Source organism: Plecotus auritus (assembly GCF_963455305.1).
Source record: "Plecotus auritus genome assembly, chromosome: 6".
In the NCBI taxonomy this organism is placed as follows: domain Eukaryota; kingdom Metazoa; phylum Chordata; class Mammalia; order Chiroptera; family Vespertilionidae; genus Plecotus; species Plecotus auritus.
In genome coordinates this window covers 177871790-177886305 of record NC_137773.1, presented here as the reverse complement: position 1 = coordinate 177886305, position 14516 = coordinate 177871790, and the positions used below count along the sequence as shown (strand labels likewise).

The window sequence follows — 14516 nt, the reverse complement described above, 5'->3', positions numbered from 1 at the left end:
CAGGGCACATGCCTGAGTTGTGGGCTCGATCCCCAGTGTGGGGTGTGCAGGAGGCAGCCAATCAATGACTCTCTCTCTTTCCCTCTCCCTTCCTCTCTGAAATCAATTTTAAAAAATTCTTTTTAAAGAAAGAAAAAAAATCCCTGGAGCGTCACCAACCAGATATGACTTCTCTTTTGTGAATTAAGAAATCAACCCACCCAGGCAGAGAAAGATAAATATCACATGATCTCACTCATTTGTGGAATATAATGAACAACATAAACTGATGAACAAAAACAGATCCAGAGACAGAGAAGCATCGATCAGAACGTCAAACCTCAGGGAAGGTAGGGGACGGTGGGGGCAAGGGGGAGAGATCAACCAAAGGACTTGTATGCATGCATGTAAGCCTAGTCAATGGACACAGACAACAGGGCGGTGGGGGCACGAATGGGAGGTGGGGGTAACAGGGGAATAAGGACACATATGTAATACCTTAATCCATAAAGAAATTAAAAAAAAAAAGAAAAGAAATCAACGCACTAGATGAGCATCGGACACGTGGCAGGACAACTCACCTGCCTTCCAATGGTCATGGAGTCACCAAAGAGAAAGCCTCAGGAATCTTTCCCGAGAGCCATCGAGAACAGGACAAACCGATACGACTGATCACAGCAAGAGGCAAACCCTCCTCTAAGCAGAATCTTACTTTTCTTTATAAATGGATGCCTCAAAACACCAAAAGTGCTCCATTATCACACTGCAAACTGAGTAATAGTTCTTCAGCCACTGGTTTATCAAACAGCCCGATACCCACATTTCTACATTATTAGTCACTGTCTGCACACATATTTTGTGGGTATCATAGCTTAAAACTATTGCTGACAAATTCCCAGGCAGATACCAGGGTTTCCATGGGAAAAAACTCATGCCATCTATTTTTAGATTCACTTAAATGGAACCTCAAATGCAAAAGAAATAATACAAGCTAAAAGTTTTATAGCTGCCGAAACCGGTATGGCTCAGTGGATAGAGCGTCGGCCTGTGGACTGAAAGGTCCCGGGTTCGATTCCAGTCAAGGGCATGTACCTGGGTTGCGGGCACATCCCCAGTGGGAGGTGTGCAGGAGGCAGCTGATCGATGTTTCTTTCTCATCGATGTTTCTAGCTCTCTATCCCTCTCTCTTCCTCTCTGTGAAATATCAATAAAATATATTTTTTAAAAAAAAGTTTTATAGCTACCAGTCTCTGTCTGAACACCCATACTTTTTCTTTTTTAATTCCGAAGAGTCATACACTAAATTTTATATTAAACTAGAGGCCCGGTGCATGAAATTCGTACGCGGGTACAGTCCCTAGGTCTGGCCTGTGATCAGGGCCATCTTCCCCGGATGCCTGCAGCCAGCCCCTCCCCTTGCCACCACCCACCCCGGTTCCCCATTTGCCATCGGGCAATCGGAGCCTGCCAGCCGGGGGAAGGGACTAAGAGGTGGTCAGTGCGCCTCACAGTGACTGGTTGAGCGGTCGTTCTAGTCGTTCCGCTGTTAGGGTCAATTTACATATTACCCTTTTATTACATAGGATAGGAAAAATTACACAAGAAAAATTAGTGTGCCAACACCTATTTTCATTCCTGGAGCTACATCATCTAAAATTATGACAAAATAACTCTTTTATTTTTGTTTAATCCTCACCTGAGGATATTCCTTCCACTGCTTTTTAGAGAAAGTGGAAGGGAGGGAGCGGGGAAAGAGAGAGAGAAAGGTCGATATGAGAGAGACACATAGATTGGTTGTCACCAGCACAAGCCCCAACCAAGCCCAGGACCTAACCTGCAACCCAGGTACGTGCCCTTGACCGGGAACCAAACCTGCAACCCTCTGGTGTGTGGGCTGACACTCTAACCACTGGGAAATACCAGCCAGGGCACAAAATAACTCCTAATGAGCAAAGTATTTCCCCTATTATTTCCTTCAAGTTGCTTTTTATTTGAATAGAAAGTCTTTTTTTAAAAAAATATATTTTATTGATTTTTTACAGAGAGGAAGGGAGAGGGATAGAGAGCTAGAAACATCGATGAGAGAGAAACATCGATCAGCTGCCTCCTGCACACCTCCCACTGGGGATGTGCCCGCAACCAAGGTACATGCCCTTGACCGGAATCGAACCCGGGACCCTTCAGTCCGCAGGCCAATGCTCTATCCATTGAGCCAAACCGGTTTCGGCTGAATAGAAAGTCTTGATCCGTTATTACTGAGTAAATACTTAATCTGGCACTAATCTCTCATCCTTCGACAGAACTGTAAACGAAGACTATTCCGTCCCAAAGACAATGAACACAAGCTCCTTACACAGTCTCCAGAATGGGCAAATAAGGCCAACCTGTGCTTGCCCACATATTATGCGCTGATGGCCCAACTGTATTTGGTCCTTCAAATGAGAACATTTCAAAAACTGCCTGTAGAGGTTACTGAAAATACATTAGCAAAGCTCAGTTTTTGTATTAAAGCTAGAGTGAATGAATCTTTTATGTTCTGTGAATAAGTGTTCTGTAATTTGTGCTTTTTTTAAAAGATTTTTTTATTAATTTCAGAGAGGAAGGGAGAGGGAACGACAGACAGCAACATCAACGATGAAAGAGAATCATTGATTGGCTCCCTCCTGTATGCCCCACACCGGGGATCGATCAAACTCGCAACCCAGGACTAACCAGGAATCAAACCATAACCTCCTGGTTCATAGGTCAATGCTCAACCACTGAGCCATGCTGGCCGGGTTCTAATTTATTGTGTGTGTGTGTGTGTGTGTATTTAAAAAATATATATATAGCCGAAACCGGTTTGGCTCAGTGGATAGAGCGTCGGCCTGCGGACTCAAGGGTCCCGGGTTCGATTCCGGTCAAGGGCATGTACATTGGTTGCGGGCACATCCCTGGTGGGAGGTGTGCGGGAGGCAGCTGATCGATGTTTCTCTCTCATCGATGTTTCTAGCTCTCTATCCCTCTCCCTTCCTCTCTGTAAAATATCAATAAAATATATTTTAAAAAAATATATATATATATATTTGGAGTCATATACACATACATATACAAATACATACAGCTGACCCTTGAACAACATGGGGGTGCCTACCTCTGTGCAGTTGAAAATCTGTGTATAGCCCTAACCGGTTTGGCTCAGTGGATAGAGCGTCGGCCTGCGGACTGAAGGGTCCCAGGTTCGATTCCGGTCAAGGGCATGTACATTGGTTGCAGGCACATCCCCAGTGGAGGGTGTGCAGGAGGCAGCTGATCGATGTTTCTAACACTCTATCCCTCTTCCTTCCTCTCTGTAAAAAATCAATCAAATGTATCTTTAAAAAAAAAAAAAATCTGTGTATAACTTTTGACTCACCAAAAACTTAACTACAGCTGTCCCTCGGTTAATTTGTTTTTAATAATCATATTTCCTTAGGAAGGGCCGCTATACAAAGAGACCTCACATTTCCTCATTTTTTGGGAAATCATTTTCCACACAACCCTTTCTCACAGCCACTTTAAAAAAAGGCAGGAAGGCCACAGCAGAAAGGAAGGGAAGAAGGGAGGGAGGGAGGAAGAGAAGCCATTTTTTAGCTCCGTACGTGAAGAAAGGTGTCCCTGAAGAGCAGCCACTCCGTATTCTCACACCCAGGAAGCTGACAGGTCCCCCCAGGAGCCTCACCAAAGTCACAGAAGCGTTACGCACGACGTGATGAAAACAGGACTTATGACTGTCTCTCTCAAAGAGAAAAACGCTGGCACAGGAGAAGCAGTGTCTGATCCTGCGTACTATATCTCACTTTTAACTGGAGACTGAATTGCTCTTTTCTATCACTGAAAACAATCTGTGAGCAGATCACTGAGGACATCATTCTTTTTCACTAACTTAAAATATTTGAACAGTAAGTATCAGAAGCAGAGCGACAGAAAAAGCAAGAAATCTTCTGCATTCTCAATGAAGTAACTCCAAAAAAAAAAAAAATCCAAGGATAACTTAACTTATTTTTTTATTTTTAAAAATATATTTTATTTTTGTTTTTTTTTAAAGAGAGGAAGGGAGAGGGATAGAGAGCTAGAAACATCGATGACAGAGAAGCATCGATCAGCTGCCTCCTGCACACCCCCTATTGGGGATGTGCCCACAACCAAGGTACATGCCCTTGACCAGAATCGAACCCGGGACCCTTCAGTCCGAAGGCCGACGCTCTATCCACTGAGCCAAACCGGTTAGGGCAACTTTTGATTTTAAATAGTGTGCTATTTCCAGAAACCACAATAGAAAAGTTAGTGATTATTATAACTACAACTAGAGAGGCCTGGTGCACAAAAATTCGTGCACTCAGGGGGGTCCCCTCAGCCTGGACTGCATCCACTTACAATCCGGGACCCCTCGGTAGGGTCCCTAGGCCTGGTCTGAGATCAGGGCCTATCGGGGCTTTCCTTTCCCCGGCTGCAGGCAGCTGGCCCCACCCCTGCTGCTGCCACCGCTTGCCATCTGTGCAGCACTGCCCCCACCCCCACCCCCCAAAACCAGTGGCCTCCTTCTGCAGGCGACGGCCTCCTTCTGCAGGCGACAGGCTGGGGTGCAATGGCTTGGCTGGCCTGGGCCTCCCTCTGCGGGGCCATCGCTGGCCGGCCGCACACCTGCCACAGAGTTGCCACCAGCGGCCTGGCCCTCCCTCTTTCTTTGCTGGGGGGCGGGGCCAGTCCTGTGAGGGGCCGTCTGCCTACCTGATCGCCCCTACCTGCTGGCCTGCCTATCTGATGGCCCCTAACCACTTGCTTGGGGGCGGAGCCAGCCCAGCAAGGGGCCATGGTGGTTCTGGTCTCTGGTCGTTCCACTCATGGTGGCTGGCCTTTTGTTACACAGGATTGCTTCCAATATTTTTCACCGTAATAATGATCTTTTCATTATTTTTTTTTCAAGAAACTAAAAAGTTTGTCAAGAGCAAATGAAAAATTCCAACAAATATAATCATCCAGAAATAGCTCATCATCTCTCATCAGATACTGAAGAGTTTTGAGAATTGAAAGGGGATCCATGGGCTGTCTTTTCTTTCATTTCCAGATAAAAGATTTTGTATGTAGTAGTTGACATTTTAAGAAGAAAGCCCCCCAAAAGGTCTAAATTATAAACCTTTTAAAAATGCGTTTGTGTCCTGGCCAGTGTGGCTCAGCTGGTTAGGGCATCGTCCTGTGCACCAGGTCTCCAGTTCGATTCTCAGTCGGGGCACATACCTAGGTTTCAGGTTCACTGCCCGGTCAGGGCGGGTGAGGGAGGTAACCGATCCATTATCGCTCTCACATCAATGTTCCTCTCACTCCCCACCTTGCCCCCCTCTAAAATCAATAAAAATTCATTCGCTTCTCTTTCATATATCCATGACATTCAAAATGGCCAACAGACAGAAAAGCCGGAAAAATCAATTGCCAGTTTCAAAGAGGTAATTTTCCTTTAGCTTTAACATTCACATTTATTAGAATCAAGTAAATACAAGACAAGGCTTTGAATTAAGGGAATCCTATCCTATATAATAAAGAGGCAATATGCAAATTGACCATCACTCCAACACACAAGATGGCCGCCCCCATGTGGACACAAGATGGCTGCCACAAGACGGCCAGCAGGGGAGGGCAGTTGGGGGCAACCAGGCCAGCAGGGGAGGACAGTTAGGGGTGACCAGGCCAGCAGGGGAGGACAGTTAGGGGCGACCAGGCTGGCAGGGGAGAGTAGTTAGGGGTGACTGGGCCTGCAAGGGAGGGCAGTTAGGGGCGACCAGGCTTTCAGGGGAGAGCAGTTGGGAGCAACCAGGCTGGCAGGGGAGGGCAGTTAGGGGCAATTGGGCCAGCAGGGGAGCAGTTAGGCGTCGATCAGGCTGGCAGGGGAGTGGTTAGGGGGTGATCAGGCCGGCAGGGGAGTGGTTAGGGGGTGATCAGGCTGGCAGGGGAGTGGTTAGGGGGTGATCAGGCCGGCAGGGGAGTGGTTAGGAGGTGATCAGGCCGGCAGGGGAGTGGTTAGGGGGTGATCAGGCTGGCAGGGGAGTGGTTAGGGGGTGATCAGGCTGGCAGGGGAGTGGTTAGGGGTGATCAGGCTGGCAGGGGAGTGGTTAGGAGGTGATCAGGCCGGCAGGGAGTGGTTAGGGGGTGATCAGGCCGGCAGGAAGTGGTTAGGGGGTGATCAGGCTGGCAGGCAGAAGTGGTTAAGGGCAATCAGGCAGGCAGGCAGGCAAGCGGTTAGGAGCCAGCAGTGCTGGATTGTGAGAGGGATGTCGGTATCCTTCGAGGGGTCCCAGATTGGAGAGGGTGCAGGCTGGGCTAAGGGGACCCCCCCACCCCATGCACGAATTTCGTGCACCGGGCCTCTAGTAAAGAAATAAAATCTTAAATTACCCTGTAAGTAAAATCACTGTTAAGTTATTTAATGAAGCACATTCCTCTCCAGTTTCTGAGGATGAGCTGCCCCCACGTCTCCCGGGCCTCGTTCCAGCAGCTGCCACCTCTCCACTGGCTCCTTTCCCTCAGCAAACCAACGTGCAAAGGATGGTTCTATCTTAACAAACAAAACCAAAACCACTGCCTCACAACTTCCAGCTACCACCAGGTCCGCTCTTCACTTCTTCAAAATGTACTCCCATCCCTTGCCTCATCTTTTGCAGCTACATTCACACACACACACACACACACACACACACACACACACTCCCTGACCCACTGTCGATAAACCTCGCCCCCATGACCCCTGGAGCCTCTATCTCTGAGAATCACACTGTGTCCAACCACTTCAACACTGGCCTTCCCCGACTTGGCCTCTCCACGGCTTCCAACACCACTGACCAACCCGTCCCTCCCTCCGCTCCCATCTGTGGTCCCACAGTCTCCAGAGTCAGCTCCTGTCATTCCTTCACCCATTTGCTCAACAGGAGGTTTTTAAGGATCCACGATGGGCCAGGCTAAATGCTAAGCACGGGAAACAAAACAATACAAAACAAATAAGAATTTTATATCATTACCAGAGCCCTCAAGCAACCAGTTGGGGTGCTATTGAACCCCAACAACAGAGGGACCCACTCTAGGCAGGTAAATATGGAAAAGGCTCTCCGAAGCCGAGGCCTAAAGGCAGAGCTGGTCAGAGCCAGGGAAGCAAGATTCCGGAAGAGCCAACAGCAGCCACAGACAACCTGGGGAGGGAACGAGCCTGTCAAGTGTAGGAACAAGCTAAGCGGGAAGAAGAGGAGGGCCAGAGAGAAGAGGCTCAGAGAAAAGCAGGGACCAAACCTCGGGGGACTGTGTGGACCACAGAAGACAAGGGATTTCATCTCACTTGCAATGACGGGATTAAACTGAAGAGTGATACGATTTGGTCTCCATTAAAAAAAAATCTGGCCCGTGAACCAAGAGGTCAATGGGTTTCTCAGTCAGGGCACATGCCGGGGTTGCAAGTTTGATTCCCAGTAGGAGGCGTGCAGGAGGCAGCCAATTGATTTCTCTCTCACTGATGTTTCTAACTCCCTCCATCTCCATTCCTCTCTCTCTCAAATCAATAAAAATGTATTTTTAAAAATCACCCCTATCCAATTTCAGAACTTTTTCATCATCCCAAACAGAAACTCTGCAACTATCTACACCAGGGGTCCTCAAACTTTTTAAACAGGGGGCCAGTTCACTGTCCCTCAGACCGTGGGAGGGCCGGACTATAGTTTAAAAAAAAAAACTATGAACAAATTCCTATGCGCACTGCAGACCCGGGACGAGTCGGCTGCTAAGCAGGACAGGCAGCGGCACCCAGCGGGCCAGATAAATGTCCTTGGCGGGCCGCATGTGGCCCGCGGGCCGTAGTTTGAGGACGCCTGATTTACACTAATAAGAGAATATGCAAATTGATCACACCTCCACAACACCCACCAGCCAATCAGGAGCGAGTATGCAAATTAACACAACAAATATGGTGGGTTGATTTGCATAGGCAGGCACAGAGCGAAGACTGAAGATGACTGAAGACTGAAGAGGCTTGGCATCTCTGCTGTGGCTGGGCGGAGAAGCCTAGCCTCCTATCCCGGGTGCCGGAGGAAAACCGGTGCTGGCCGCCAGGGGAAGGAAGGCCTATTCCACGAATCTTCATGCAACGGGCCTCTACTTAAACAATAACTCCCCGTTACCTGCTCCTTGAAGCTGAGAAACGTCTTTTGACTTTCTCTATGAATCTGCCTATTCTAGGCGCCTCATATGAGCAGAATCATACAATGTTTGCCCTTTTGTGTCTGGTATATTTGCACTAGCATGATGTTTTCAAGGCTCATCTGTGTTGTAGCATGAATGTACCAGTATGAGAATTTCATTCCTTTTTGGGGGTGAATACCATTCCGTTGTAAATATGTAACACATTTTGTTTATCCACTCATCATTGATGGGACACGGCTGTTCCTACCTTTTGGCTACGGTGAGTAACACTGCAGTGAACACTGGCACACAAGCACCTGTGCGACTCCCTATTTTCAGGTCCTTTGGGGATACACAAAGCAGCACAATTGCTTGATCGTATGGTAATTCCATGTTTAACTCTTTGAGGAACTGCCGAACTGTTTTCCAGAGCAGCCAGACCATTTTACATCCTTGCCAGCAATGAGCCAGGGCTCCAGCTCCTCTGAGCCTCACCAACACTTGCTATTTTGTTTTTTCCTGATAGCCTTGCTCATGAGTGTGAAGCAGTTACCTCACTGTGTGCAATGCTTTAGTCTATTATCTGTAAACAGAAGTTCTCCTTGGGTTCATTTCTATAATTATACACAGCACAGCCACTGAAGAGAGAGAAACAAGAAACATTTAAATACCAGTAAAATAAAGCACAGGGTTCCCGAAATTCAAGTCAACTCAACTTTGAAAAAGGAATCAAAAGTAACAAGGAATGAAGACATTACACAAAACTTGTAAACACCGTTCTACTCATCTGGGAATAATTTCTAAAATCTTTTTTTTTCCAGCCAAATTACCAACTATCCAGGTAGTCCCAGGGTCCCATAAAAACTGTCACAATTCGTGATCACCAGATGGGAGGGGCTTGGGGGAGATGGGTGAAAAAGGTGAAAGGGATTAAGTATAAATGCCTGTTATAAAAATAGTCACGAGGACATAAAGCACAGAATGGGAAATATAATCACTAATCTATAATAACAAACGCATAATATGCTAATTAAACCGGATGTCTCGAAGCCGCAGCGGCAGTGGGGCTGAGGCAGAGGTGGCCACTGTGCGGGGCAGGGGCCAAGGAAGAGGTGGTGGGCAGTGGGGTGGGGAGGGCGAGCCCCCTGCACAAATTTCGTGCATCGGGCCTCTAGTATTGTAATAACTGTGTTGTCAGGCGGGACTAGACTTACGGGGTGATGACTCTGTAAGGTATATAAATGTCTAATCACTGTGTTGTATACCTAAAACTAATATTGTATGTCAACTCTAATTTTGAAATAAATTAAAAAAAGAGAGAGAGACCAGAGAGAAAAAACGTCGCAAAGCAGGTTCCAACTTTGTGATTTCCAGACACGACCGTGAAACACACCTAGGGATCACTCCTGAAGTAAGGCCTTTAAAAACATTTATCGCTGGGAGACTGTTGCCACTGGCCCCATTTTAAAGACAAGGAAACCTGAAATCAAGTAGGTTCCACAACTTGCCTTAGACCACAAAGCAAATCCGTGGCAGAGATGTGGGGAGTGGCCATCTCTGATTTCCAGGGGTGAGGTGAAAACCCACAATTTAATGAGCAACAAGTTAAGGGAAACACAGAAGAGCTTGCAACCGCCATGGCCCATCGTGAACTCCCTGCCAGCAGGACTTGATGTGGACTCAACTCGGGGCCAGTTTTTCTGTCCCGGGTGACCTGACAAGACCGTGTCTCTGAACCTTGTCTCTCAAACGCCTTCCCAGTTTTGTTAAATCCGGGCTGCTCCAGAGCAGGGTAACAGTCCCAGGGTCCATATTTTAAGCAACCCGAACTGGATGGGCAGCGGGGGAAATAACCTGATGGGCGTTTGCTTTTAAAAACACGTTTAGCAAAGCCCTAGCCGGTGTGGCTCAGTGGATAGAGCGTCGGCCTGCGGACTGAAAGGTCCCCGGTTCGATTCCGGGCAAAGGCATGTACCTGGGTTGCGGGCACATCCCCAGTGGGAGGTGTGCAGGAGGCAGCTGATCCATGTTTCTAACTCTCTCTCTCTCTCCCTTCCTCTCTGTAAAAAAGCAATAAAATACATTTTTAAAAAACACGTTAGCAAAGCCCACCAGCCGTGGGCAAACTACGGCCCGCGGGCCGGATCCGGCTGTTCTATCCGGTTCTCTTGCTCTCCCCTCCGCTCCTTTACTTTGAATTTATATTAGTTCACACAAACACTCCATCCATGCTTTTGTTCCGGCCCTCCGGTCCAGTTTAAGAACCCATGGTGGCCCTCGAGACAAAAAGTTTGCCCACCCCTGCTAGCCGGTGTGGCCCAGTGGATAGAGTGTGGCCCGCGGACCCAAGGGTCTCAGGTTCGGTTCTGGCCGGGGCACATGGCCGGGTTGCGGGATGCCCAGTGTGGGGCGTCAGGAGGCAGCCCCTCCCTGATTCTCTCGCACCATTGATGTCTCTCTCTCTCTCTCTCTCTCTCTCTCCCTCCCTCCCTCGCCCTCTCTCTCTGAGGTCCATAACCGTGTGTTTTAGGAAGTGCCTGAGCGCTGGGGGTACAGCCGAAACATGTCTGACCTGCGCCTGAACTGCTGCCTGTGGGTGCCGGCAGCAGGCTCCCTCCCTCGTTTCTCTCTACTTCCGTGGAGGCTGAAAGTTTTCCCAGTAACTTTTCACAGAATGAATTCTTTCCGAACTCCGTTCCCGCCGGGTGCTCAGGCAGGGCCGGCGGCTGGGAGCGTCCTCGTCTTCCGAAGGGTCCCCCGCGGAGGCCGGGGCTCCCAGCCGGCCGGCGGACGCGGGCCCCGCGCACCACGCGGGCCCACGGCGCACACGTTTCCTCGGAGACGGAATCTGACCGCTCACTCCGGGCGCTCCCGGGCGCGGGACGCCGCTCCCGGGGGCTCAGGAGCCCCGCCAGGCTCGGCCCCGACCCCGGGTCGCCGGCGTGGCCCTGCAGCCCCTCCACCCCCCAGAGCCCGCCTGCCCGGCCGCTTCCGTCCCCCCGCCGCGGGGCTCGGCCCAGCCCGCCGCCTACCGTCCACCTCCTCTTCCTCCTCGGACTCGCTCTCCGCCTCGGCGACGCCGCCAGGGCCGGGCTCTTCGAGCTCCTGCGAGGCGAAAGGCAGGGCGGCGGGCGGGCCGGGGGCTGGGGCTGGGGCTGGGGCTGGGGCTGCGGCCGCGGCCGGGGCGCGGGCCTCGCGCACGCGGGTGAAGTAGTCTATGGCGAACTCGACGAGGTCGGGCGGCCGCCGCCGCAGCACCTCCACCGTGTAGCCCTGCAGCAGCTCCGTGAGCCCCGGCGGGATCTGGATGTGGCTCATGCCGGCGGCGGCGACGACAGGCGGGTCCGGCCGCCAGCGCCACTGCTCCGCGCTCCCTCACGCCGGCCTCGCGCCCGGTGCCCGCGTGGTCTCCTCACGCGCGACCGCGGTCGGGCCTCCCTCGCGCCGGCTGTGCGTCTCCGGGCCGCACGACCATACGCCCCTAGCACGGCCGGCCCGGTGCCGCCGCCGCCGCCCAGGGACCGACCAGCGGGCAGGCGGGACGGGCGGGGCCGGACCCGGGTTGTGACGCACGCGGCCGCGAGCGTGCGCGCCCCCGTCGAGCGCGATCCCTGTGTGCGCGTGCGCGTGCGCGTGCGCCGCCCAGCCTGGCCCGTCCCCGCGGCGGCCCCAGAATGAATGAATGGTCTAGTGTGGCTACATAGAGTAGTTAGTCTTAAACACCTTTCTTTTTTCTTTTCTTTTTCTCTTTCTTCCTTCCTTCTTTTTTTTTTTTTTAAAAAAATATATTTTATTGATATTTTACAGAGAGGAAGGGAGAGGGAGAGAGAGTTAGAAACATCGATGAGAGAGAAACATCGATCAGCTGCCTCCTGCACACCTCCCACTGGGGATGTGCCCGCAACCAAGGTACATGCCCTTGACCGGAATCGAACCTGGGACCCTTCAGTCCGCAGGCGGATGCTCTATCCACTGAGCCAAACCGGTTTCGGCCTTCTTTTTTTTTTTTTTAATCTTAATCCGGTACTTTTTTTTTTTTATGGTTTGAAGCATTACAAATAGTAGTACATATGTCTCTTTTTTTTCCCCCCCATTTCTTCCTTCCTTTCTTCCTTTCTTCCTTCCTTCTTTTCTTTCTTCTTTTCAAAGACTTCTTTTTGTTTTTAATACTCTATTAACTTTAAAAAATATTTTTATTGATTCCAGACAGGAAGGAGAGGGAGAGAGAGAGAGGCAGAAACATCAATGATGAAAGAGAATCACTGATTGGCTGCCTCCTGCACGCCCCCCACTGGAGACCGATCCCACGACCCGGCATGTGCCCAGGCCAGAACCGAACCCGGGACTCTATTCTTGTAATGCGTTAAGTGCCTCCTGTTTGCCAGCACTTACTAAGGGCCGGGGACACAGCCCAGGGGACACATAGCCACCTCAGTGTGGGTCTGGTTTGGTGGAGAGCTAGGGGCCCCAGTTTAGGGGGTGACATTCAAGCTGACTCCGAGGCTTGGACAGGATCCGATTTAGGATCTGGAGGAAAGCCACCTGAGAATGGCAGAGAGGGAGGGCAAAGGCCTGGCAGAGTCCGGCTCACCTGGCCTTTGGGTGGAATCATGAGCTGACCATAGCACCCTCAGATGTCTGGCAGGGGACATGTCAAACAGGGAAGGCCTTGTACCTAGTAGGAGCTTCTAGTTAGTTAGTTAATCCTCAACCGAGGATATTTTTTTCTTTTTCTTTTTTTTTTAATATATTTTTATTTATTTCAGAGAGGAAGGGAGAGGAAGAGAGATATAGAAACATCAATGATGAGAGGGAATCACTGATCGGCTGCCTCCTGCACGTTGGACTGGGCCTGCAACCCAGGCATGTGCCCCTGACCGGAATCAAACCTGGGACCCTTCGGTCCCCAGGCCAATGCTCTATCCACTGAGCCAAACCAGTCAGGGCTCGAGGATATTTTTTTCCATTGATTTTTAGAGAGGGAGAGACAGAAACATCGATGTGACAGAGACACATCGATTGATTGCCTCCTGCACGCACCCTGACCAGGCTGGGGAACCTGCAACCAAGGTAGATGCCCTTGACCAGAATTGAACCCGGGACTCTTCAGTCTGCGGGCAGATGCTCTATCCACTGAGCCAAACTGGCTAGGGCTGTGATAGAAGTTTCAATAATCTAGAAATGTGGGAGCCACAGGCAGACAAAGGAGCCTGGGAGGCCAAACACGAGATTGAAAAAGGGGGATGAGGCCGAAACCGGTTTGGCTCAGTGGATAGAGCGTCGGCCTGCGGACTGAGGGGTCCCGGGTTCGATTCCGGTCGGGGGCATGTACCTTGGTTGCGGGCACATCCCCAGCGGGAGGTGTGCAGGAGGCAGCTGATCGATGTTTCTCTCTCATCGATGTTTCTAGCTCTCTATCCCTCTTCCTTCCTCTCTGTAAAATATCAATAAAAAATATATTTAAAAAAAGAAAAAAAAAAAAGAAAAAGGGGGATGAGGCCTTGCCGGAACGACCTGCGCCTGTTCTTCCTCTTGAGCACTCCCACCAGCGTTCCCAGGACCAGGTCTGTGGGTCCCTTCTCCCGCAGCCGCCCTGGGCCCCGGGCCAGCGCTGCTTGGTGGTGCTGAGCGGACCACAAGGCAGCGTTAAGCTCTGCCTCCGGGGTGGGCACACAGGCCAACGGAAGGGGTCCGTCGATTGCCCAAGTAGCCCCCGTGCGCCCACACCAGGTTGGAAGTGAATAGGAAAAGGTGAAGACTTTCCTGGGATGTCCATGCCACAGCCTCGGCACGGACCAAAGGCCCAGTGGACACGGGACAGAGTCCTCCCTCTTGGCCAGGCCCCACCAGAGAGCAACTAGCTGCAGGTGTGGGAACCTGAAAGGCGTTTGCTTTGGGATGGTTAAGCTCTGCCTGGTGACTACTCAGGGTTAATTAAAATCCTCAGGCCGAAACCGGTTTGGCTCAGTGGATAGAGCGTCGGCCTGCAGACTGAAGGGTCCCAGGTTCGATTCTGGTCAAGGGCATGTACCTTGGTTGCGGGCACATCCCCAGTGGGAGGTGTGCAGGAGGCAGCTGATTGATGTTTCTAGCTCTCTATCCCTCTCCTTTCCTCTCTGTAAAAAATCAATAAAATATATTAAAAAAAAAAATCCTCAGGAGGTCTTCTCATTTCTGCTCAGCACACCCAGAAGCTCAGTGCTACGGAGGCAGACACCACGCTAGCTCCGGGCCAGGCAGGCCCGTGGTTCCCAGCAGCAGAGTCTCCCGGTCAAGTTCCTTGACCCCTGGAAGGAGTCTTAGATCATCCACGTTGTGAGGGGAGGGGCAGTGTCCATCTTGTTGCTTGCAGGCCCTGACTG

General features: G+C 50.7%; 1 protein-coding gene across 1 annotated transcript in view; it reads right to left on the bottom strand.

The window, feature by feature from the left end:
* Positions 1-11750, bottom strand: part of PRKAR2A (protein kinase cAMP-dependent type II regulatory subunit alpha) — a 48767-nt gene extending 37017 nt beyond the window's left edge. Inside the window, exon 1 of the mRNA XM_080673551.1 lies at positions 11187-11750. Coding sequence (XP_080529677.1) covers positions 11187-11472 — 286 coding nt within the window. The 5' untranslated portion in view covers positions 11473-11750. The remainder of the gene's footprint in view (positions 1-11186) is intronic.
* Between the last annotated feature and the right edge of the window lie 2766 nt (positions 11751-14516).